The sequence below is a fragment of the Tetrao urogallus genome (assembly GCF_951394365.1).
Source record: "Tetrao urogallus genome assembly, chromosome: 5".
In the NCBI taxonomy this organism is placed as follows: Eukaryota; Metazoa; Chordata; class Aves; order Galliformes; family Phasianidae; genus Tetrao; species Tetrao urogallus.
Window position 1 is genome coordinate 25,173,406 of NC_136818.1, and position 24,738 is coordinate 25,198,143.

A 24,738-nucleotide genomic window follows, 5' to 3' on the forward strand; every position below is an offset into this window, starting at 1 on the left:
CAGGATAAGATAGACGGGCAGTGACCTCGGCTGTCCCAGCGCTGGGAGAGGGCAAAGCACCGAGCAGCCCCATCGCTGTCCTTCCCCCTGCTCTGCTCGGAGCTCAATGTTAGCATCTCCCTCCGAGCAGAGGGCTCGGCAGGTCCCTGGCGAGGGCACTCGAGAGCTGGCGACCTTCAGAGTCGTAGCACAGCTTCCAAACGAAAGCCGGGAACGGCTCCCCAACCCGGGACCGCTCAGGCGGATCCCAGAAGCAGTTTCGGGTCACGGCGTTCCCGCAGAGGAGCAGACCCAGCCCGCGCTTGATGTGCGCGGAGCCACGCCGTAGCAAAGGAGCTGAACCGCTCGGAGCAGCCGAAGGGAGGAGCGGTCACCTCCCGGCTCAGAGCTCTGCTGCAGAGGGAAGCCTGGGATCACACGGGTTCCTCCTCAAAGAAAGAAACGCCGGTCCTCCTTTCGCGTAAGAAGCTCCATAGGCTGGCTGGCGGATCCCAAACGGGAGGAGCGCGAGGCACAGCGCTCCGCGCCAGCAGCCCGGACCGCAGCCCAGCCGAGGGGCGGGACGGGGCCGTGCCGCGGGGCTCCCCGCCTCCGGAGCTCGGAGCGCTGCCCCCCGCCGCCTCCCCTTTGTCCGCCGGCTCCCCCTCCTCCTCCTCCTCCTCCTCCCTCCCCCGGCGGCCGCCGCTCCCGGCACGTTGTAAAGTCATTAACTCCCCCAGCCATGCCGGCCCGCGCCCCGCCGCCGGCTGCTACTGCCCCGGCCGCTGGTGGGCCGCCGCGCCGCCTCCTCCGAGCGGCGGCAGCAGCAGCAGCAGCAGCGCGGCATGGCCGCTCCCCGCCGCCTCCTCCTCCTCCTCCTCTTCCTCCTCCTCCTGAGCGCCGCCGCCCCCCTCGGCGCTAAGGTAAGCGCGGCCTCGGGGCTGACCTTGCCCGGAACGGCGCCTCCGCGCCCGCCCCGCCGACAAAGGGCCGCGGCGACCCGGAGAGGCCGCTCGCCCGCGCCTGGGAGCCGGTTCCAGCCCTGCCCCCACGGCCTTTAGAGGTGGCACCGTTCCGCTGCTGCGTGGGGAGCGGAGCCCTCCGGCTCGCAGGAGGGGTCTGAGCGATGCGCTGCTCCCCGCACAAAGCCGTGGCTGAGGTGGGATAGCCGATAGGAATTTGGGGGGGACGGCTCTTTGCTGCGAGGGGAGATTGAGGTGAGATGTCAGGGGGAAATTGTTCGCTCAGAGCGGTGAGGAGCCGGCGCTGCTGCCCAGAGCTGTGGGTGCCCCATCCCTGGTGGTGCCCCAGGCCACGGATGGGCCCTGGGCAGCCTGAGCTGGGTGCAGCCAGCCCATGGCATGGGTGGTGACTGATCTTTGAGGTCCTTCCCAACCTCAGCCATTCTGTGGCTCATTCTGTGTACACCCCAGCTTTGAGCAGCGTTGTCACCTGAGCTGGGGTTGCCTTTGGGTTCAAGCCCCAGTGTGCTGCTCCTGCTGCATTTTGCAGCCTCGCACACATTCTGCCTGCTCTGCTCTGCTTCCCAGGGTCAGCCTGCCAGATGTGCACTCCTTCACCCCACACAGAGCAGGCTGTGGATGCAGTGGTCATTAAGGGATTAACCTGCTGGTTGTGTTTTCTGCAGCATGCATGCAGAGAATGCCACAGAGTGCTTCAGTCCCTAGATAAGCAAATTCCTCCCTGCACCAAGCTCTGGACACAGTGCCTCTGAAAAAACAGATGGTAGGGATTCCTCATGCACACCCCGTATTCCTTTCCTCTCTCTCTTCACAGCAGGATGATCAACGGTGCATCAGAGTTCTCCTTTCTGGGGGGAGGAAGGGACACAATTGAAAACACAGTTGTTTTTTTCAGCCACAGCTTTGATCAGAGCATAACACAGAGCACCCAGACCTGGGGGCTGAACACTGCAGTTCATTTCCAGGAGCACAAGATAACATCTGCAGGCAGTTTGAGGCATTAGGACATCTGAAGCTGTTTAGTATCTCAAGCAAGTAGCAGAGTTTGCCATAGAGAGAAGCCCTGAGGTAAGGGATTGTGGATTTCTGTAGAGGACATGCAGTTAATGACCTCAGAAAAGGGCTGTTCAGACTTTAGTTTTTTCAGCTGCTTTTTTGTGTTATGAGAGCTTCCTGTGGCCTGCAGTGGTGCACAGGGCCCTAAGGCACATCACACTGCAACAGAGCACACCCCTGCAAGCTTCTCCACTCAGGGGAACTAACAGGGATTTGTTTTGTCTCTTCCTAGAAAGATTTCTAACCCCTGAGACACGGGCTTAATGAGTCCCAGGATTCAGTGCGCAGTGTGGGACACTGAGCCAATGACACACTAATTGCCATTATTCCCAGGTTTCTGGGAAACCCATTGTAGCTTAGAGTTGATCTGACACGCAACAGAGAATCATTAGAGGGTTTATTTTCTCCTTTCTGTTCTTCAGAAAGACCGCCTGGAAAACTGATAGGATGTCAGCCTGGGCCCTCCCTCCTTCGCCAGGCTGAAGCAGTTGTTTGTGGCAGCCTTTGTCTGGCTCTGGTGGGGGGTAGAAGGGAAACAGCTGCTGAGCCTTTGGGTAGGCAGGAAAAGCTTTCAGTGATGCTGGCTTAGAGACAGCAATATTGGAAAATTTTGGAAAAGTTCCCCAGCGTCACCGTAGGCTCTGCTCACCCCCAAGCAAGGGAACAGGAGGGCAGCCCTCACCAGAGCATGCGCGCAGCCTCCCGTGTAGGTGTTGAGGCACAGGAATACCGTGGTTAGCCTCAGAGAGGAAGAGCTGCAGCTGTATAGCCTGCGTGCCAAGCCACAAGTGCCTCCAGGGGAATTCTTGAGGAGAGCACCTGGCTGAGCTGCAGGTGGCCTGTCTTTTCTGCTGATGTGATTTCTAGCCCTTAACGTTTCTCATCAGTTGAGGAACTGTACCTGATCCTCCCTTCCATATCCAAGCCCAGGCAGAGCCAGCCTTACAGATCCTGCACCTACACCCACCTCCTGCCCCACAGTTTCTGGTCTGCTCCATGCATGGTTCTACAGCATGGCACAAGTTGGAGTGGGGTTCAGCATCTCCCATAACCAGGAGACTGCAGAAGTGTTGTTTTAAAGCCCCTTGGCTCTCTTTCTCCAAGGAACAGGGGGGGAAATCTGCTTGGCCAGAAGTAACCCTTGGGGTCTGCCGAGGGGCTTGGGAAACTGAAGCTGGGAGCTTATCTAATCTGGAGTCTATCCCACAAGCCTTAATTTATTATCTGGAAATTTGGAAAATGCAAGTATCGCTAATTACAAACAAGAGCCATTTGTGTGTCATGGTTAGCACGGATTCATTTCTGGCAACGCAGCAAAGTCAGCCCAGATTGAAACCAGCTGCACGTACCTGAGTTTCACCTCCACGTCTCAGGGCTGAGGACTCAGCTGCTGTCACACCGTGAGCCTCGCTGGCAAAGGCTGCAGCTCAGCACTGTCCTTGCTTACACAGATAAATAAGTGCTGCTGGGCGAGGGCTGGCAAAAGTGCTTGGTCATGGAAAACCTGAGAGCCAAATCAATCTATTTAGTGTGTGATTGATTGAGGAAGCAGGAACAGGGGCTTACAGAGGTAGAGGAACACATTTCATCTGAAAACTGCTGTCACTGCTTGAGCTGCAGCAGAGCCCACAGGGGTGGAGTGGGGCAAAGCCTGGGGAAAAGCTGGGTAAATATTGCCACTTCTGGCCCACACGCCTCCCCCTGGGCAGCCTGTGCACCCCTTGGTGCTCTGTGGCCACTCAGTCACGTGGAAAGGGGCCAGCTGTGATTGATGCTCCAGCTCCTGAGAGACTGCTTTGCACTGAGCTCTTTGCACAGACAGATAAATCATTGTCCTCTCCTTCCTAGCAGCTGTGAAGGGCACTTCCTCTGCAGGCCTGGAGATGCTTATCGCAGGGGTCAGGGGGAGATCTGAACTGAAAATACAGCCTTTCGTTTCTGTCTTTGTAACCACGGAAGCTGCATAGCCAGCATTTCCACCTGCAGACTGATCGTGTGCAGTCAGACAGAAACCGTCGTAGGACACAGGTTGAAATGAGCATCTGGTAGCAGAAGGAAAGATCTTGCTGAAAATCTGCTTGTTTCTTTTACACTTCATTTTTACACAGCACTTGCTCTCTGTCAGAGAAGCACATCCAGCCAGCACACCCATGTTGCAAGGAATTTGGTTGCACTGTTTTCACCATCAGCTGTTGTAATCACAAAAGGGTAAAGCATCAGGTGGTGTGGTGCTTTTTTTGCAGAGCAGGTTACTTTTAACACACTCCATGGGCAGCACGGTCACTATGTGCACCTTGACCACACTGGGTTCTAACCCCAAATCAGCTCCTCTGCATCTCCTCTGCCCAGAGCATGCTGTTGGCAGATGCTATAGAAACAAATGCTCAGGCAGGAATTACACTGCAAGATGAAGAACATTTTGGCTTTATTACACCACGAAAGAGCATCGAGCCAAGAGGCAGTCAACCAGAATAGTGAACCTAGCTCAGCAGACTGCTGAGCTTTCTTTTACATCCATCAATTTTGCAGACCAGTTCTTCCCACCAGGACGATCAGGGTTTTGCTATGAGTAGCACTGATACAGCCTCTCCATGCCCTCAGTGTAACATAAGAGATGCTACACAGACAACACACACACACAAATTATTTGATCTCTTCTGCTACTACTGATACACCGTCAGCATTTTCAGCTGGCTAAATCACTTCTAGTCACTGCCCCATGGTAAGCTCATTGCTGCATTTAACTCTCTGCTCACGGCTGTGTTGCAGTAAACAGCAAATTCACTCTTGCACACAATTTGCAAAAATCTCTGGAGCTTTTAGGGCATCACACAGCAGGAAAAGCATTGCAAGAGATCTTACTGAAACATACGCTCACTTACCTGCTGGGAATCTCAGAGGTGCAGTCGACAGCAGCCTGCTATCGTGATCGCACAGGGGTGGGAGAGCTCAGGTTTGCCAAATTTAAAGGATTGGCCACAGCAAAGCATGCTGGGTGAGGGAGAAAGTCCTCTGCTGAGCACGGAGAGGCCAGCAAAGCTGTGCTGAGACAGCCTGCGAGAGGCTCTGGTTCTGAAGCGCTCTTGAAAATGACTTTTGTGACAGTCGCAGGGTGAAGAACTTGGACCTGAGCCGACTTATGCACAAAGAAGAGTTTATTCCCTGTGATACAGCTCTGCCAAAGGACAGATGCATCCCCCCTACCCCCCTTCTCCGCAGCCAGGCGTTGCAGCCTTCCTGCTGCTCCGTTCTGGCTGGCAGCTGGGCTGTGGGCTGCTGGTGTGGCTAAGCTGGGCTGGCAGTGAGCTTGCAGCTCAGGCTACAGCCAGACTGAGTGCCACGCATGTCATGCCCAGCAGCCTTTCTCCATGCCACAAGATCCCAGAGGCATCCATCCATCCATCCATCCATCCATCCATCCATCCATCCATCCATCCATCCATCCTCTGGAGTTAGGCCACCAGGTTCCCCAGCTAACCATTCTCTGTTTCTGTCAGGACAGTAGTGAGGCAGCAGACAGAGCTGGCCCCTGGGATGAAGAAGTTACCAAGTGGTGGGGAGAGTGGAGCTCGTGGTCCACCTGCTCGCGATCCTGCGGCGGAGGCGTGATGTCCCGGGAGCGGCACTGCCTGCAGCAGCGGTGGGTCCCAGCATGCTTTCTCCACGGTGCCCCAACCTCCATTTGCCCCCTGCAGCTACTACGGTCCTGGAATTGGTCAAATAGGGTTTGTGGGGACCCAGCTGTTCCCTCTGGATCACCTCACCACCCAGCCCTTATCAGGCACCTCGCCAGCCTGAGCTGCTAACAAGAGCCAGCATCGTACTGCACAGCACACCGTTGGGGCTGCTCAGCCTCTTTCCCTTCTGCGTGACTGCACTCCTGAGGGCAGGAAGCTCAGACGAGGGCCCCCTACCTGCTCTGCCTCCTCCAGAAGAAAATTTCTTTTATGTGGGCTGCTTGGCAGCATAGTAAGGGTCCAGATGTGGTGACAGCCATCCGTCTGGACACCGCCTCCCCACTAACGAGGCTTGCCAATGTCTCTGCCTCTGCTTGACATCAAACCCAGCCAAAAGGCCCCCGCAGCTTTCGGCAGGGCAGCTTAAGTGTGAGCAAGCCATGCCCTGTGAAATAGTTTTTGATGGAGTCTGCAGGCTGCCCCTGCTTCAGCTGAAAGAGATGGCAATTTTGAAGCCTTATGATGTGAATTTAGGCTCTACCAATATTGTGTAAATTGTTGCTCTGCAGGAATAGCTAGACCTGAGCAGTCCAGCTTGAACGTGGTTCTTCACTACACAGTGAAGTTGCCATCTGTAACCTCGACCTTTCTCCCTGCATCTTCTCAGCTTTCAGGAATTTTTTTAGCTTTTGCATTAGTCGAGAAGTTCAGTATCCCTTGGACAAGTGCTGCTGGCCAGAACTAAAGCATCACTTGCTGAGAACCGTGGTTTTTGTTCATCACCAAACCTCTCTTGCTAGTCTTGAAAGGTGTTCAGTACCCATGAGAGGTGCCATCTCTCTGCATGCTGCCCAGTGAATTCTGAAATCAATTCCCCAGCTCACTTCTAAATCGTAGGTGCTTCTGTGGAAATGGTGGATCATCAAGCCCCATTGCCTTTTTGTCACACAACCCTTCTGCAGAGATGTGCAGACAAAGCCTTGGAAATACTTCAGTTGTTTCCCATCCACCCAAACTGAGCCTAAAATCACACTCCGAAGCTAACAGCACTGAAGATGTCTTTCAGGGGAGACGTTGACCACCATAAATCCTGAAAACCTTACTCTAATAAAATCCCACCCTGATTTTTCTATTATCCTTGATTTCTTAGTGCTTTGCAGACCTCTAGCTTATTTGTGCTTTCACACATTCTGCTTTGCAGGCTCCAGATGCCCCAGGGAACAAACAGCACCATGTGCGTTGGCCAAGCCAAGCACTACCAACTGTGCCAGCAGCAGGTGAGAACTGCTTCCAGCACTGACTGGTCCTTACTGGGGGATGTGAGGTTGGGCCAGCAAGTGCAGGAGTGTAGGAGCAGCAGCGGTGAGGGTCTGGCAGAGGAGTGCAGACAAGAGGCACAGTGCACTCCTGAGGAGTTGCCAGTGTGCCTCTGGGAGTTGGGCTCCTCTCTGGGTCTGAAATGTGGGGGAGAAGGATATAAAACATATTCATCGTGGGGTTGGGGGAAGGAAGAAGTTTTTCTGGTATGTTTTTCCCTTTGCTGGAAGTAGATTTTGCAGTACTGTTAACTACAGCTGTCTGAGGCAATGGAAGCCTGGCCTTTCTGCCTGTGTTACTGCACATCAAAGTCCATCACTGATTCCTTCCAGGGTGGACAGGGCATTTTCATCCTCCAAGGATGTAGCAGGGCCAAGCAGCTGTCACAACCAGGGCTGCGACATAGGGAGCTTTTGATCACATTTATTCCCTCCATAGCCCTGCCCAGCCAACACAGCAAGCTTCAAACAACAGCAGTGCTCCAGTTTCAATGCCAAAGCCTTTGGAAAGCGGTACTACCACTGGATGCCCCTCTATCCAGGTGGGTTTTCACAGCTTCACACAAAGGATCAGGGTGAGAAAACACCTGCAGGATTTTCTCAGACACAGGAGGAGGACCCAGGGGCGAGGGATGGATGCTCCTGGCTGGTCCAGAAGTGCTTCCCTGTGCTCCCTGCTTTGGAGAAATCATCCCCTCTCTTCACAGAGCCACCCCAGCCAGCCGGGCCCCTTCTCACACTGGCTTGGATCCTATGTCAGAATGTGCTGGCGAGCAGACACAGAACACAGGCATCTCTCAGGTGTCTTGACTCACCACCAGTCACCTTGGCAGAGTGGTGTTCAGTCGGTGTGTGCCTCCTACCATTTCAGCCACCTCCGTCAGCCAGCATGCTTTCCGCTGGGATGGCGGTGGGTTGTTCTGAACAGGATGGCCATCCATTTCCTGCACAGAGGAGATAAATTGCTTCACACGAGTTGCCAGATGGCCCTTGAGGCCCAGACTCAGCTCCCCTGAGATATGACCGCCTTTCTGGACCTGCCTGTTCTTCCATTAGCTGCCAAGGGAACATAGAACATCTGCACCTCTAACTTCCATTGCTCAGCTGGAAGGGGTGCAGCTGGCCACAGCCCCACTGTGGATACCTCTCTTGCGGGTCATACTTGCTCCTGTGTATTTATGTGTGGCCTGGGATCTGCTGATGTGGATTCCCATATCTGGCACAGGGAATGGCACTGCAAAGGGGAGAGGTTTTGCCATCAAGAAGCAATTCTGTGTGTGGCCCCAGGTGCAGCCTCATACCACGATCCCTTTACTACCAAGGTCTGTAGCCTTGCAGTTCATCCCGAGAAGCAAGAACATCTAAGATGATATCAAACCAGCAGTGTGGATAAAGGGAAGGTCCCCTCCCTCACTGCCCACTCCCTTGGTCTGCCTCTGTCCCTTCAGATGACTACACCAGCATCTCCAACAAGCCGTGTGACCTCCAGTGCACCACGCGGAATGGAGAGAGACAGCTGATGGCCCGAGCCCAGGATGGTACCTCCTGCAAGGACAGGACCTACCAAGGGGTCTGCATCAATGGGAAGTGTGAGGTGAGGCTCTGGAAGGAAACAGTACTGAAACCAGGGGTATAAATGCCTTGTTGAACTGCCTAGTCACTGTGAAGCCAAGGGTCCCAGCAGAGAGGTGAAACCAAGGCCTGGCAAGAGTGATTACATTCACTTTTGAATGCCTCTGGGCTAGAGCAGGACAGAGGGATTCACACAAAAGGAGTTAGATACATCCACATTCACAGTGGGTAACAGAACTTTTCTCCCAGCACAGAGAAGACTAGGACTGCAGCTCAGTGTTCATAGCCAAACTGAAAAAGATTGGATTTTTTCCCTTGTAGAATAAGGGTAAAGGATGTGTGTGTGGAGTGGTAGAGAGAGGTATCTTAAAAACTCAAGCAGCCTGCCTGCCTTTGATGCAGCGTCTCCTGGAAGATGATGCTGTACATCACTACTACAGTGAGAAGGATTTGCCAAAAGATGGGAGACTGAATAAATGGCAACAGACTTTCTGAATCTTATTTTCTGCACTCACACATGAGATCCTGCCCCAGGTTCAGGAGCACAGTGCACACGGTCACAAACTACCCTGCATCCACACGCAGAAGCTCACCTAAAGAATAAGGTAGCATCACCTTGAAAAGACACTGTCCCCTAAGAGACACTCTTTGTTTTTGCTCTGTTCCTTGCAGCCAGTGGGGTGTGATGGGAGCCTGTATTCGGCCCGGACGATGGACAGATGCAGGGTGTGTGGAGGGGACGGCAGCACTTGTCACCGTGTCTCAGGCAGCTTCCGAAAGGCAATCTCACAGATAGGTACTCCCTGCTACCACAGTCCAGAGACTTCACCTGCTACTTCTTACCACCAACTGGCATGAAGGGTGGCTGGCTTGAATGAGGGTAGGAGTTTCCCAGCTGCTTGGTGGAAAAAGCTGAAGAGTGCCACCTCTGCTTAAATACCGACACTTTATCCTTTTGGATTAATCAGAGGAGATGGGGTATGATATGCTGTAAATGAGGCCAGCAAGGTTTTCTTTCACATCTTCTCCGTAGGAGGCAGCTGGGGATCTCTTTGTTCCTATTGATTTTGGCATCTCGCGCACCTCAGATGATGTGATAAGGTCAATGAATCTTCTTTTATTTGTGCTAGGTGTTCACTGGAAGATTAGGCTCCTCTGATGAGGGTCACAGCATTTGTTTCAGCCTGCACTTCGTCTCCAGCTTTCCCCAGTCCTGTGGCTGATGCAGCTGAGGGACAGTCCCTCTGAAACTGGGCTGAGATTAATGGTTCATCTCTTGCAACCTCATGGCCCATTCCTCCACCAAGAAGGAACAGACTGTGGTATACTCATTAGTAATTAATTAACTGTGGTTTGAGGATGTTTTGGAACATCGTTTTACACTGCTATTGTTCCACTAGTCTACCTCATTCTCCACAGATGCTGGACCAGAGAAGTATTCTGGCTCCTTTCCAGGGTGTGGTAATAGTGCTAACCTCTCTAGAAGCACACAGACAGTCTTGGCCTCCCATTCCAGGCCTCATAAAATCTTACAGGATGGAAAAAAGCAATCAACAGACTTTCTAACAGGAAAGGCAAGCTGGCAAAGCCCCACAACGTTAAGAGCCTTTTACTTCCTACCCATTTAAAGGTCAATCTTTATGCTCCTCTTGAGACAAATTCTGTTGAGTCGGGAGCTGTGGGGACCTACAGTCTTCTCCCTGCACCCTTCAGCACCAGTGCTGATCAATAGTAAGCTTTTTATGTGCTCTTGTGAGGAAAAGCTTGACAGCACATTCATTCATGCACCCACAGCCACACTATTAAGCTCACGCAATTCCTTTCTGACTTCAAACCCAGCAGTGGTCAAACTGAGCCTTAGAGACCTGCAGTGGTCATTTGCAAAGGGATTTCAGAAGGGAGCCAGGATTAGAGCTCACAGCTTGGCACAACATGCTTATGTCCTTAACATCCTGCTAGGGGTAGCGCTGCCCTCCTACATGCACACCTATCCCACGAGATGCTTTGCCTATGAACACTCTTCTGTTCCATCCTTGGAGTTTCTTCACCTCCCGTTCCTGCTCCTCAGGTTACGTGTTCATCACCAGCATCCCTGCCGGTGCCACGGACATCCTCATCATGGAGCGCAGGAAGACAGAAAACATCCTGGGTAAGCAGGGGGTCTGGCTGGGTGTGGAGGTCCCAGCTCAGCTGCTTATGGGGTGGGAGGACACCTGAGCCGTTCCTGTGAGCATCTCCTCCTGGGTAGCACAGGGTTTGCTTTCCTTAGTGCCAGCACAGCCTCAGCGCTCCGCACGGAGCATCACGCTTGTCTCTTTTTTCCTTTGAAGCGCTCGCTGATGAATATGGGCATTTCTTCTTCAACGGCAACTCTGCCATTGACAACCCCCAGAACTTCAGGGTAGCTGGCACGATCTTCAAGTACAGGCGGCCTTCGAGTCTGAATTCAGATGGGCTGGAGTATATCATAGCTCACGGCCCCACTAACCAGTCTCTGAATGCCATGGTATGTGAAGAGGTACTTTTAGCCCTTCCTGTCTTGCCTGTCCCAAACTGTGAGCCTCCCTCAGACAAACTGCTTCCTAATTTTGTTCTCATACCAACCCTGTGGCTGAGGAAGCCAGATATTGCCTCGTGGGGTTTCCTTTTGGGTTTAAGAGGATGCTATCTTCTCTTAACATCTGTCACAAAGCAATTAGAAGAAATGCATGCCCTTAGAATAAAAGAGGTTTTCTTTTCCTTCCCTGTTTCCTCCAGTACTATAACTTTAATGGGAAAATGCCACATATAACCTATGACTACACTGTACCACGGACACCACCACCTCTCCGAACTGCAGCCCCTGCTGTAGACAGACCTCGTTATCATCACCCAGTAGAGACCAGCCAGAGCCATCCTGTTCCAGCCAACTTCAGAGCTGCCAAGGACTCCAATGTCACACGGCTTTCCCTGTCACCAGATGACACCAACAAACAGCTTCCTCTAGAAGATAGGCATGAAGATTTAGGCTTCAGCCATCCACACTTCTTCCACACCAACTCCACTAATCACCCTCGGGGCTGGGGATGGGAACAAGGTGAAGAAAAGGAGAAGTATGAGTTCCACATAAGACAGGTCTACCACGCAAACACAGCAGGGGAGGAAGAACGAGAGGAAGCAGCAGCAATTGGTGGAGAAACAGAATTGGGTTGGTTGCTTTGTTTTTCCTTTTCTCCCAAGCCTTAATTCATTGAAAAGAGGCATTGAGACATTCCACGTTGGTTCACTTGAAATGTAGGGTGGCTTTTCCATCAGGCAGACGGGGAAAAAGGATGATTAATAGCAGGGGTGGAGACTGTCAGAGTGCAGCTGGGTGCTCCCTGTGGGAAGAGGAGCAAATCTGAGGTCTGTCTGAGAAAGCCAAACAGTTAAGGGGCAGGACTAGGAATGAAGTGCACCTGCAACATAGGTCTGAGCTTTAATCCAACTTCTGGGCCACGGGCAGGTGTGAGGATCTCACGTGAGGCTGCTCAGGATAATTAAAGCCTGTTGATGCACCCTGATGGCAACTTAGGGTTTCAAAGCCAAATACTCAGTGTTTTTTGCATTACCAGGCACCACTAAACCACATGCTAAAGTATAAGGCGTGCAAGATAGTTAACACATCCCAATGTTCTTCTTCCAGCCCTCAAATTCAACCAGATTTCCATCAGCACAGCTGTACCCTACAGCATGAGGAGGTCTGAGCTATCGGAGAACAGCCGCGTCGCATCCTCCAGGCTTCGGCTCTTCAGGAGGTTGTGCCACCAGGACCAGCACCATGCTGCTTTCTGCAGGGAGCTGCAGTACCTGGCTGCCAGGCTGGCCCAGAGGAACACCACAGCAGGACTATGGGCTGAAACAGCTGCCCGGTGGCCACAGGGCCTCCACAAAGCACCGTCCCATAAGAACTCACTGCAGGACTTGAAGGTGGAGATGTTTGCTGGGAGACAGGGGAAAGCGAGCAACTACAGTGTGATGGCATCTGTGGAGAGCTCTCTGCTGGGTGCCAGCACAACAGAGGACATCAGCCAGGCAGAGCCTCTGCGGGCCCCCGGCACTGAAAGGTGGCACTTGGTTTCCTGGGCAAAACAGGAGCACGGTTGGCTGGGAGGGAGGGTTGAACCAGTCCTCTGGCAGTCTCACTGCTGTCCCTGATGTCCCCATTTGCCAGCGACTCTCCATGGTATCTGTTATAATTGCTTGAGCAACACTGTGTCTTCCAGATGTTTGGCACAGCTCATGGTCCAACACAGAGCTTCTGGAACATACGTTGTGTTCCTTTGCCTCAGAGATCCATTTAGATGTATTCTGAAGGACCTGTGGAGCTATGGCTGTTCACAGTCTTACTAGCTGAATATAGGAGGTGGTTGCCCCATCCCTGGAGGCATTCAAGGCCAGGCTGGATGTGGCTCTGGGCAGCCTGGTCTGGTGGCTGGGCAGCCTGGGTCTTGGCGACCCTGCACATAGCAGGGGGGTTGAAATTAGATGATCATTGTGGTCCTTTTTCAACCCAGGCCATTCTGTGATTCTGTGAAGGCTTCACACTCTGCTTATCAGTGGTGCATCTTGCCCATGGTGGGGGAGATAGGGTTGGAGAACAGAACCATTGAGTTTCTTCCCATTTTCCAAGAAGGAAAGGAGGAAATACAGTCAGTATATTTTATGTTCACAGCAATTTTACGTCTTTATTTCCTGCCTCCTCCTCTGTCTGCAGCAATGAGTTTGATGTGAGCCCTGTGGGCCACGATGACATCAGCTTGGCTGACATGTATCGGTGGAAGGTCTCGGCTTATGCCCCCTGCAGCTCCACCTGCACTTCAGGTAGGTAAAGACCCAGTGCTTACTTTGAAGACTGCTTTTGTCCTGGTGACTTCTGTAGTTGGAATCCACTCAGCAGCCGCCACTTTCTTTGCTATTTGCTTCCCTCTTTTTTGGTATCTGAAGAGGACAGATGTGCTGTTTTCCCATTTCCAAATTCCATTGGTCTTAGAGTGGCGTCTTGAAGTTTCTTACTTTTGTAACAGTGGTGCAATCATAATTTCTTTAGTTTGTAGGGTGAGTTTCAGCATCAGCTTATATGAGAATTTAGGAGAGATTTATATGCCAGCACTCAGAGTCCAGGAAGACAACAGAGCTATTCAGAGCATCTGGCTGGCTTTTGTCTGGAGATTTTTATCAGTTCAAGCCTTGCTGAGGCAACTGATCTTGCAGGACCTTTTTGGCTACTGGTATTTTTAAATTGCAAATAGACTTTCAGAGGCAGTGAATGCTCTTCGGTGATTTTCTAATAGCTGGGGGAGGCTTTTGGTTCTGGTGGAGCCTGACCTAGACAAGATCTTGGTTGTCCAGCAGGTATCAGTGCCTCCTATGCAATGTGTGTACGGTATGATGGAGTGGAAGTGGACGAAGCGTACTGCGATGCCCTGACCCGACCAGAACCTACACATGAATTTTGTACAGGCAGAGACTGCCAGCCTCGGTGAGTGGAAATGACATCTGCTCCCCCTGGGGAATACACGTCTTTGTAAGGATCATTTCCTGCTCACAGTATGCAGCCATTTCTGGTCTGGAAGATGTACTTAAACAGCTAAATCTGTGTATCCTCATGTAAGTGAAAAGAGGGAAGGAATTTTCTGTCTCTAAATTACCCGCTAAGCACAAACAGACCTACACCTGATGAGCAGATTCATAGCAGCAGTTAGTGGGTCAGGGAGTCCCAGGCACATGAACACTCCCCAGCCACCCTCCATCCCCGGGTCACTTACGTGGGTTTTGCTTTGTGCTTTCTCTCCTGGGGACTGTTTGTGGAGGTGGGAAACGAGCCGGTGGAGTGAGTGCTCCAGGACCTGTGGCGAGGGCTACCAGTACCGCACCGTGCGCTGCTGGAAGATGCTGGCTCCAGGCTTCGACAGCTCTGTTTACGATGACCTCTGCGAGACAGCTGGGCTGGCCAGGCCCATAGAGAGGAAAGCCTGCAAGAACAAGGCCTGCGGACCCCAGTGGGAGCTCTCAGAGTGGTCTGAGGTAGGCATCGGGGGAGCTTTGCATCCAAGGATGAGCCGGGGTCTGAAGGAAAATGACAGATGTTGGGTGCTTCCCGCTGGCGAGCGCTGAGGAAGCCCTGCCCGACTGCACGCTCACTTTTACTCACTTTTCTCCTTCCTTGCTGGGGCCCTTCTCCTCTCCACCAGTGCAGCAGGAGGAAAACACCTTTGCTTATTCCTCTTGTGCTCTGCTTTGGAATCCAACTCGGTGTCATTGCAGTGCTCAGCCCGATGCGGCAGCCAGGGCACGATGAAGAGGGTGGTGCGCTGCTCGGTGGAAGCAGCCCTCTGCGATGAGTCCCAGAAGCCCAGCAGTGAGAAGGAGTGCACAGGGCCGCCCTGCGACCGCCGCTGGACCGCTTCCGACTGGGGCCCGGTGAGTGCAGAGAGGCTGCTCCTCCACACCCCCACTTCTGAGGGCACAGGGCTGGCAGGAGGGAGCGGATGAGCAGTCATGCTGCTGCTCACTGTTGGCTTTCCTCTAGCAGAGGCTAGAGAAATAGTGATAATGTACATTTTTGAGCCAACGGTGTGCCCAGGTGGCCAAGAAGGCCAGCATCATCCTGGCTTGTATCAGCAGTAGTGCAGCCAGCAGTAGCAGGGAGGGATCATCCCCCTGTACTCAGCACTCGAGTTCTGTGTTCAATTTTGGGCCCTTAACAAGAAAGGCATTGAGTTGCTGGAGCTTGTCCAGAGAAGGGCAGGGATCTGCATGAGGTCTGGAGCACAGCGTGATGGGGAGCAGCTGAGGGAATGTGATGGGGCAGTGTGGAGAAGAGGAGCGCAGGGGAGACCTCACTGCTCTCTGTAACTGCCTGAAAGGAGGCTGTGGTGATGTGGGGTTGGCCTCTGCTCCCAGGTAACGATGACAGGATGGGATAGAATGGCCTCAGCACCAAGGGAGGGTCAGGTTGGATATTAGGAAACATTTCTTCTCAGTAAGAGTGGTGAGGCACTGGCACAGGCTGCCCAGGGAGTGGTGGAGTCCAAGGGTCTTTGGAGGTGCATCTGGTCAGGGAGTTCCATTCTCCAGGTGCCAAGAGCTCCTCAAATTATTGAATGGAGCTCATTGAGACCTAACCGGAACTTAGAATCATGGAATCATTAAGGTTGGAAATGATCTCTAAGACCATCTAATCCAAGCATCGACCCATCATCCATGTCCGCCAAACCATGTCCCTCACTGCCGCATTTCGATGTTTCTCCAACACCTCTAGGGACCCTTGGGATCAAGTACCACAGCCCCAGATCCAGGGCTCCAGATTCTCACTGCTGACCGTAGCCCCTCCACCTCCCTGGTGTGTCTAAATGCCCTTTATTCCTCCAAGTGCTCAGGTTCGTGTGGTGAGGGACGCATAAACCGTTTCGTCGCCTGTCGCAACCTGGAGGGCAAGGTGATCTCTGACACACAGTGTGACCCAGCTGCCAAGCCCCTGGCCGTCCATCCGTGTGGAGACAAGGACTGCCCTGCACACTGGGTGGAGCAGGAGTGGGACCAGGTAAAGCCAAGCCCAGCCCTCCGTCCTCAGCCCTGTCCCACAGGAGATGATGGCCACTTGGCTCCCTTGGTGGAGCAAAGTTGTACAGTGTGACCACCAGCTGCATCGTTGCTCCTTCCAAAAAGAGGGAAGAGGAAAATACCCCAGCTCGTCCCCACCATACCCCAGTCTGTGGCACTTGTGGCCCTCCAAGCTCTCTGAGGTCCAGAGGTCTCTGGGAAGGCAGCAGTGTCTTAAGGAAGTCCTCCTCCTCTCCCACTTCTGGCTCCCAGCTGGCAGTTGTAGGCACCTCAGCAGAGCCCCATCCAGAATCTGCACTTACACCCCCCAGATTTTGGTCTCGCTGCCAAAGAGAAAGCCCTACAAAAACCAACTGCATCTCCAGTTAATAAGAGCCAGAGGTAAGGCCTCAGCCCAGGCCCCTGCCCTGGGAGTCACCTCCAGCCCAAGAGCATTTACTTGCCCCAGGTGCAATGAACATGGCTCAGGGGCCCTGTTCTATTAAGCCAGCAATTGCTGCCAGCCTGCTTGCCCTCTGTTGCTAGAGAAGCTATTATGAGCTTCCATTACAAGCTGGTCCAAATCCCAGAGCACCCAGAGAGAACATCATGACACACCTGTGGGGTTTGGGCTTTGCCTTGTAAAGTCCTGAGAAAAACAGGCATTCACGGAGCACAAAGGAGGGCTTCTAAGGAATCCTTTTTCTAGCCTTCCTAGCTGCTGACTGCGTTCAGTTGGGAGTCCCTCCAGCACAAGTAACGAGCAGAAATCATTTACAACTGGGGACCCACGGCACTCCTGTAGCCCTTTCCTGCTCTGTCCTGTGGTGTAAGTCACACCCAATGCTGCAGTGCAGTTTTTGAGCTGTGCCTGAGTGATTAAACTCACCTGAAATCTGAAGGGCCAGCTGGGCTCCCCACTTTTGCCTGTGCCAGCTTCTTTGCTGTGCTCTCAGCTGTTCAGCTGCGGGTGAGCTGTTTGCAGGATGACTCAGGAGGGATGTGAGCCAGCTGTGCTGGCCCTGGCACTGTGAAGATGGGCACTGAGCAGTGAAGTCTCGCGCTGGTAAGTGCTGCCCGAGACACCAGGGAGCACAGCTAGAATGAGATTCTGCCTCCCATTGCCTGCTTCTCTCGGTGTTGTCCTGAGAGGTCGATCCCTCCCATCTGTGCCTGCATAGCTTTGGGCTGAGCTTGGGTACTTGTCTGTGCAATCTCCTGCAGTGCACCAGCTTGGTCCCCTTGAGCCCTCACAGAGCTTGTCAGTACTCCAGGATGTAATTACTGCACAAACACGCTACGTGGTCTTTTAGGACATAGAGATATATAAAATAAGACAGAAACAGCCTCTTACATCCTTACCTTGGCTGCTCCAGGTCCCTTGTGGGAACTGCTCTCAGGCCAGCCAGGCTCAATTCAGCATCCTCCATGCTGAACACATAACCATCTCCTGCCCCTATTCCAGAGGAATTCAGCTCCTTTGCAGGCACCCCTTGCTCCCGTGACCCGGGCTGCACTACCTCCATCAGCCTGGTGTTAGCACGTGCATTCAGCATCTTCTGAGCAGGATGCCACCTTACCTGAAGCTCTACAGTAGAGCAGCAGTTTATGTTCTACTTCCCAGTGTGATGCCAGCTGCGGACGAGGGACAAAGAGCCGGGTTGTCCTGTGTGCAGGGCTGGAGAATGGGGTGTACAGGGAGTACCCTGAGAAGCGCTGTGAGGCTGCACAAAAGCCTGAGGAGCAAGCTGCCTGCTTCATGAGGCCGTGTTCAACCTGGTTCACTACCTCCTGGTCTCAGGTACGGCTCAGCGTGGCGGGGAAGTGGGAGAAGAGCTAACCCTGGGTGGTGGAGCGTGACCTGCAGTGAGGATTGCCAGCAGTTCAGTCTGCTGAGGGCTCTGTTGGGTCTGGGTGGGACCACAAGCTCTGCTTTTTAGCAGACCAGGCAGCAAAAGGAAGGACTGGCCCACAGCAGATGGAGAAAACCTTTGAGCTCGTGGATTATTGCCTCAGGCAAAAGCATGTACCACTGCAGGTGATGCAATCATGTCTTCTTTGCCAGCAGTTGATGTTCTGTCCTCTTGATTGCTTTACTTAGCATTTAGTGAATGGGGGGAAGGCAAAGCTGCCATTTTGTCCATCTTCTAAAACAGCATCAGCCTTCAAAGCAAAACCAACTCTGAGCTGCGTTAAAAAGCAGAAAGCAACCTCCTCCCTCACCCTGCCTCATCTTAGAGAGGCTCTCTTCAAGCAACCAGAGGAGAGCCTGAGTTTGGGCTTAGATCTGACCCAAACCTCTTTGAGAGCAGTCTCCAAAGCACAGACTGCCAGGTCTCAGTGGAAGAAAGAGCTCGGGACCTATACCTCAATGAAAACCTACCTCTTATGCTCTCTCTCCTCTCCCTCGATCCCGACAGTGCAGCAAGACATGCGGTGCTGGCGTGCGACTGCGCGAGGTGAAGTGCTACCAGGGGGAAGCGCTGGCCCAGGGCTGTGACCTTGCTACCAAACCAGAAGGCAGGCAGACGTGTCAGCTCCAGCCGTGCCCCACAGAGGCCCCAGGTGAGACTGGGAGAGCAGGGAGGAGGAAGAGCCCTGGGAACCTTTCGCTCCCTCCAGCTCTCAGCTTGGGGAAGCGTGTCTGCTTTGTAACCCCTTCTGTGGTTGCTTCTGCTCCCCAGAAGAAGACTGTGAAGACAAAGCGACGGCCAACTGCGTGCTTGTGCTGAAGGTGAAGCTGTGCTCTCACTGGTACTACAGGAAGGCTTGCTGCTGGTCGTGTCGCCTCAAGTCACCGTGACTGCTGCCAGGCTGTAGTTCCCTTCCAAGTTCAGGGCTGTGAGCCCCCTGAGCCAGACTTTACCACTTGAAGCCACCTCACTTGGCTTGGCCGTGGAGCCAGTCCCTGTAGACCAGCCTGCTCAGCGAGAAAGGACTCCTAGGGCTTAGTCATCACTGTTCCCTCTCCACCAAGAGGATTTTACTGAAGACAAACCACCAGTTCCTAGAAAGCTACTGAGAAGTGAGTTGGGAGAGCCTGTCCCTGCTGTCAGTCGCCTCCAGAGAGCTCTGGTTGGAGGCGGTGGGGCACAGAGCCAGCCCGCAGCAGGGCACAGGCTGCAGTCACCCCGTCCTGCCCTGCAGGTCGTTCTGCTACATGGGCAATTTCCAAACACAGCCAAAAAATTCTGTGTCACAATAAAGAGCTAAACTGTCACCTGTTGTTTTGGGGATGTGTGCGCCTAGGCCGGGGGGGGGCAAGGGAGGAGGAGGGTGAGAAGAGAAACAAGCAGGAGCAGGCGGGGGGGTGGAGAAATCTTAGCATCAGGACAGCTTACAGGGCAGCTATGGATGGACCCCATTTTGTGTTGCCTGCCAAAAGAACAGAAATCACTCCTGTTTTGTATTTCAAAGTCCTCTTTTATTTCTGACATGGAATTTGGACCCATAGCTGAGCAACAAAGACAGAGAATAATAACAGAGGAAATCTGAAGTGGAAAAAATCTGAGATGCCTGCCCCTACCCTGTCCTGTTCCTCCACCACCCAAACCTTACAACCCACAGCTGTATCTCTGCTCCCTGCCCTTTTGGACTCACCCATCCATCTGCAGCTGCCAGGCCCAGGGTTTTGTGTTGGCTGTGAGGGTGACACTCACCTTTGGCCATCCATCTACCTTGGAGCTGCCTCACCTCATCAGCTGGTGACAGGTCATTTGCACATGATATGGTTGCTTTCCTCTCTTTCCTCTCATCAGAGAGGTGACCTGTAGAAGCAGAACCCCATATTCTCTCCCCACCTGGGGACTGCAAGGTGGGAAGCCTTGCTTCATGCCAAGAGGTAGAGTTGGGTAGCGGGACATGCCCACGGCAGCCGTGCTGTGACATTAACTTTGTGTGGCTCCAAGCAGGATGGAGACCAAGCTGAGCAGACGCTCTAGTGGGAAAGGACAGCATTTGCTGAGTTAGCCAAGAAAAACAGAGAGATGATATTATCCGGGAAGAGAATTGGAGGGGAGCCAGGTGCTATCAGCCAGTGGGATCCACAGAGCGTTGCTGCTGCTAACTCTCTTCTTTCGTCCTGCCTGCCCTTATTGTGAAAGGACATGAAAAGGCCTGCTATCGCTGTCTGGAGAACGGAAGGAGACTGTAAAGGAGGTGCAGCTAGACTGAGTCTCAGCATAATGGAAACACGAGGTCTTTCTGGCCCAGAGATGGGGGAGACGGTGAATAATGTTTGCTCATACACTGTGTAAGATGCATGCTGGGGCACGGTGTCTGGATTGCAAGGACCATCATCATTTTTGGCATTCATCCGGCTCCTTTTCTTTGGGTCGTTTGAGCAGAGGTGCCAAACCAACAGCAGGTCAGAGTGTCAATCAGCCTACTGTCTGCTAGCAAAGACATCTGAGGCTGACACAGTGTTTGCCTCCACAAGATCTCCTTCACCTGTGCTTGAATAGGGAAATCAAGACTTGTTGGTCCAAATCCTTCAGATGGCCAGTCTCCAAATGGTGGCAGTGAAAGAACACCCCACTTGTACTTCGGAGCAGTTCTACCCAGCATTGCAAGGGCAAGGCAAGCAGTTCCTGCTATTGCTCCTGGCAGCACCTGTGGGCTGGCTGCGTCCCTCCTCCCTGCTGCAAGCGGGGAGCAGTGCTGCGCTGTTGCTATGGAAGTGTCCATGGACGATGGAGATGTCCTTTTGGTCATTTTTCACCTAATTGGATTTGTGGAGGAGGAAGGAACTTTCCCATCTTCATTCCGCAGATGGAGCTGTTGGCTGAGCTGTCGTCACAGCCACACAACTGCTGGGTCTGGCTCGGGTCTTCTTCCCAGAGTGAAGGGGGAAATTGTGCTCCATTGGAGCTCCTCACAAAGGAGGGGACGCAAGCTGGTGGGCTCTGCTGCTGCAAGCCAAAGCGATTCTAAACCAGCATCCTTCTGGATGGGTCTGGGCAGGGCTTTGAGGTGACCACACTGCAGTCATCTGGCGGTGCAATTCTTGTAAGCAAAACCTCGGTCACTTATGGGCCCAAGTTAAAATCGCTCCTAAGAAAGCTTGTGAGCAGTCAAAGTGGGGGCTTTGGCCACAGAGAGACCTGCTTGTGCTCACTGCCACGGGTGAACGGTCTTCATGTCCCCTCGCAGTGATCCAGATCCTCTCCTACAACTGCAGCACAGGCTGCAGTGGGCGAAGCCGAGCCCTGAGTCAGTCCTCAGCGCAACATGAGCTGCTGACAGCAGTGCTGTGGCCAGGCGGAGCAGGATGGCCTCAGGCCCCCATTCCCACTGCACTGTGCTTCCCATCCCCATCCCACGTGCAGGGGACGTGGGCACAGCCCCAGCTGGAGAACACCAAAGGCGCCGCTCTGGGGAGCAATGAAGTTAGTTTGTACTGTACATAGCCCTCATTAGACAAGTTCCTTCAGGAGATAGAGTAATAATTACACTTGTAGGTGCAGAGGTCACAGTCTGGATAACCTCCTCCACAGTGACCCGTGAGGCTCCGCCACTCCCCTCCATCAGGAGGGCCACGCTGCCCTCGGGCTCTCCCTGCACGACCCCCACTATCTGCGAGCTGACAGCCCCATCCCTCGAGCGGGGTGCGTGGTGGGGGTCACACCTCTGTGCTGATGGCCCTGGATGGGGGGAAGCCCTCGCGGAAGCTGTGCCGGCTCAGCGGGAAGCCCTGCAGGCCGACGGGTGGCCCCATCTCGGGGTAGCAGGCGGGCGCGTAGGCCACGCGCTCACCTCCATTGCGCACCATGTCGGGGGTCCGTATGTAGAACGGGGAGCCGTACGGGGAGCAGGTGGGGCAGCGGGGGTGGGCCCCGTGCTGGTTGAGCTCGGGGATGGGAGTGGGACTGCCCTGCCCGTCCGCCATGCGGGAGCTGCAGGCGTTGCATGTGCCGGGGTGCGAGTGCGCAGGAAGGTCGGATTCTTCCTCTTCCTCCTCCTCCTCCTCCTCTTCTTCATTGGGGTCATCTTTCTTGCAGCAGTAGTACTGCAGAGAGGGATGGGGTAGGTGAGCACGGGGCAACCCCAGGCACCACCTGGCACACATAACCTAAGAGTAGATGTGGCACTGAGGGACAGACACGGTCAGTGGTGGGAATGGGTTGGGCTCGGACCTGGTGACCTCAGCAGTCCTCCTCAATCTTCATGACTCTATGATTCTATAATTCCAGTTTGAGCTACTACTAACTCTACTAACAAATTAATATAAATTAAAGAAGTGAGAAAAGCGCTGGAGCAGGAGTGGGGCAGCTTCTCAGCCCCATGGCAGGAGCTGCTGGAGTTCCCCACTGCTGGAGCTGCCTGCTTGGCTCCACCAGGCTGGGACCTGAGGGCAGCAGGGTGAGACCCAGCCAGGAGCAGGTGGGGGGCAGCAGGGGAATGTGTCTCCTCCTTTCACAGTGAGATTTGCATGGGGAAGGGATTTGGGGATGCCACCCTCCCTGTAGCCTCTGTGCTTTCCAGCACGTTGCTGCATGGCACAGACTCAGCATTAACTTTTAAAGAGGTTGTAGCCAGCCGACTTTGAAAGCTTCCTCGTCTAATTTATAGGAAGAAAAAAACCAAAAACCAACCCAAAAGCTCTTCATCTGGTGTTGCAAATCCAGCCAAGCCTACACCTAAGTGAGCAAGCACTGCAGCTCCTCAGATTCCTGTGGGAGGCAGTCGGGCAGCCTCACCCTGCCCAGCATGGGCACAAAGCCCCCCAGCCCATCCTGCACCCTGGCGCAATGGATGTCCCCACACTCACTTGTAGCCTACAGTAGCAGAGCACAGCAATGATGCACAGTAGGATCACTGTCGCTAGGATTCCCCCGGTGATGACAACAGTTCCCGCTGTCATCCGACCGATTCTCCATCAAACTCTGAAAGGCAGAACATGGGGACAGTCACCACCAAAGCATCACCGTTCCCATCCCACATTCCCCATTGGCACTTACCCAGGGATGCGGTGGCCGCTGGCGGTCACGCCGGCCCTGGGACGGCTGGGGGGGGCTGGCAGCTCTGCATGGCCCTGGGGAGATGCCTGTGGCACTAGGAGCAGGGACAAGGAGGAGAAGAAGCCATCAGCTCAGCCCTATGCCTGCCATCCCCATTGCCATTGTGTCCCATCAGCAGCCCTCTGTGAGCCGCTAATTGATAGGACCCAAGCGCTGGCAGCTTGCAGCTGAGCAGATCTAATTATCCTTCAGCCACACGACCCTAATTGATGCGGGGAGGTGGCAGCTTCCAGATCACAGCTGCCAACCTGCTCCTCCGCCCGAGCCGCAGGAAAAGCCCCAAAAACTCATCCCAGCGTGGTTTGCCAGCAGCCACACATTGATTTCCAGCACTCAGAAAGGCACAGTGCAAAGCCAGAAGGACAGTTTGGATTTACTTCCTTTCTCAAGCCACTCTCACACATAAAACAGGAGAAAAAAATGACAAAAACTCCACAAATCGATATGCCCACTAGCCAGCTGATAGGGCCATCCATCAGCACGCCCGCACGGAGCTAACAATAGGGACAGCACGCTCCATGACAGCCACACCGCACCCTGGATGGCTCGGGGACACCCCACAGAGCCACCAAGTGCTTCTTGGAGAGGGACGAGGACACGTCTGTCTGCACCCTTGGGGCCCTCCCTGCCCCTTGCCATCCCACTGTCCCCAGTGGGGACGGAGCAGGCTGACCCTGCGGGCAGGCGTGGGGCTGCTTGGCGCAGAGATCCATTTTCTTTAATTGATGCCGTGCGGCAGCACAAACTTACAGCCTGAGCAGCGGCTCTGGAGCGAGCGGCTGCTATATTTATTTCCCTTCAATGACGTCCGTGCCGGACGCGCACAGCAAGCAGGGCAGCACATTCCCTTTGCTGGTGTGGGTCAATGCGTGCCTCTCCTGCCTGGACAGCCCCAGTCCCTTTTGTTGCACACCCATCCCTGCACCCGCATGGCAGCAGCAGCGGATCGGCCCCATGTGGGGCAGACGGACAGACGTGGGGCTGTGTGCGGGTGGCTCAGCCCCGCTCTGCAGCCTGGGCTAATTCAATGAGCTGTCTGCCTGGTGAATTAGCAGCCGTGGCCTCACCAGCATCCATCCTCTCACAGGGCCTAATTGGAACAGAGCAGCACCGGGGTGGGCTGAGCACCCTGAGGGGCTGCAGCAATGGGTGGGAGCCCAAAGATAACCCTGACAGAAGAGACCCCACTGCCTCCCCCTGTCCCACTGGGGCCGCCCTGCATGGCTTCATGGGAGGGATGTGATGGGCGCAGAGATGGGAAGCAGCTGTGGGGACCCACCGGTGTCTGCTGGGGCTGGGCAGTTCCCAAACGTCCCAGAGTTTTGGTGGGAAGGGAACAATTCCTGAGAACACACAGCAGATGGGTGAATGGATCAACTGCAAATACCAGAAGAAATGAGCAACATAAAAAACCATAGAGCAGGAAAAGCTTAGAAGGCTCCAACAAAGCAAAGCCAAAGTGATCTCCAGCACCAGAGCATTGGAGTGCAGGGGGACAGGGACCTGTGTGCAATGTCTGCAGGCACATTCCATCCCCTTGTGATCTCAGCTCCCGTCCACCTTTCTCACCACT

The 24,738-nt window shown here is 53.9% G+C and overlaps 2 protein-coding genes across 2 annotated transcripts; one reads left to right on the plus strand and one right to left on the minus strand.

Annotated features, from left to right (window-relative positions):
- Window positions 1-824: 824 nt before the first annotated feature.
- Window positions 825-18,949, plus strand: LOC306946250 (ADAMTS-like protein 2; the record flags this gene model as incomplete). Its single annotated transcript, XM_079535233.1, has 18 exons — window positions 825-902; window positions 5,516-5,658; window positions 6,897-6,972; window positions 7,451-7,553; window positions 8,460-8,605; window positions 9,256-9,379; window positions 10,652-10,732; window positions 10,914-11,089; window positions 11,341-11,770; window positions 12,248-12,668; window positions 13,319-13,425; window positions 13,957-14,083; window positions 14,415-14,628; window positions 14,869-15,024; window positions 15,977-16,147; window positions 17,771-17,947; window positions 18,567-18,711; window positions 18,831-18,949. 18 exons carry the CDS (start codon window positions 825-827, stop codon window positions 18,947-18,949), a joined length of 2,994 nt encoding a protein of 997 aa, XP_079391359.1.
- A 2,817-nt stretch (window positions 18,950-21,766) lies between these two features.
- On the minus strand, window positions 21,767-23,008 carry FAM163A (family with sequence similarity 163 member A; the record flags this gene model as incomplete). Its single annotated transcript, XM_079536503.1, has 2 exons — window positions 21,767-22,153; window positions 22,916-23,008. 2 exons carry the CDS (start codon window positions 23,006-23,008, stop codon window positions 21,767-21,769), a joined length of 480 nt encoding a protein of 159 aa, XP_079392629.1.
- Between the last annotated feature and the right edge of the window lie 1,730 nt (window positions 23,009-24,738).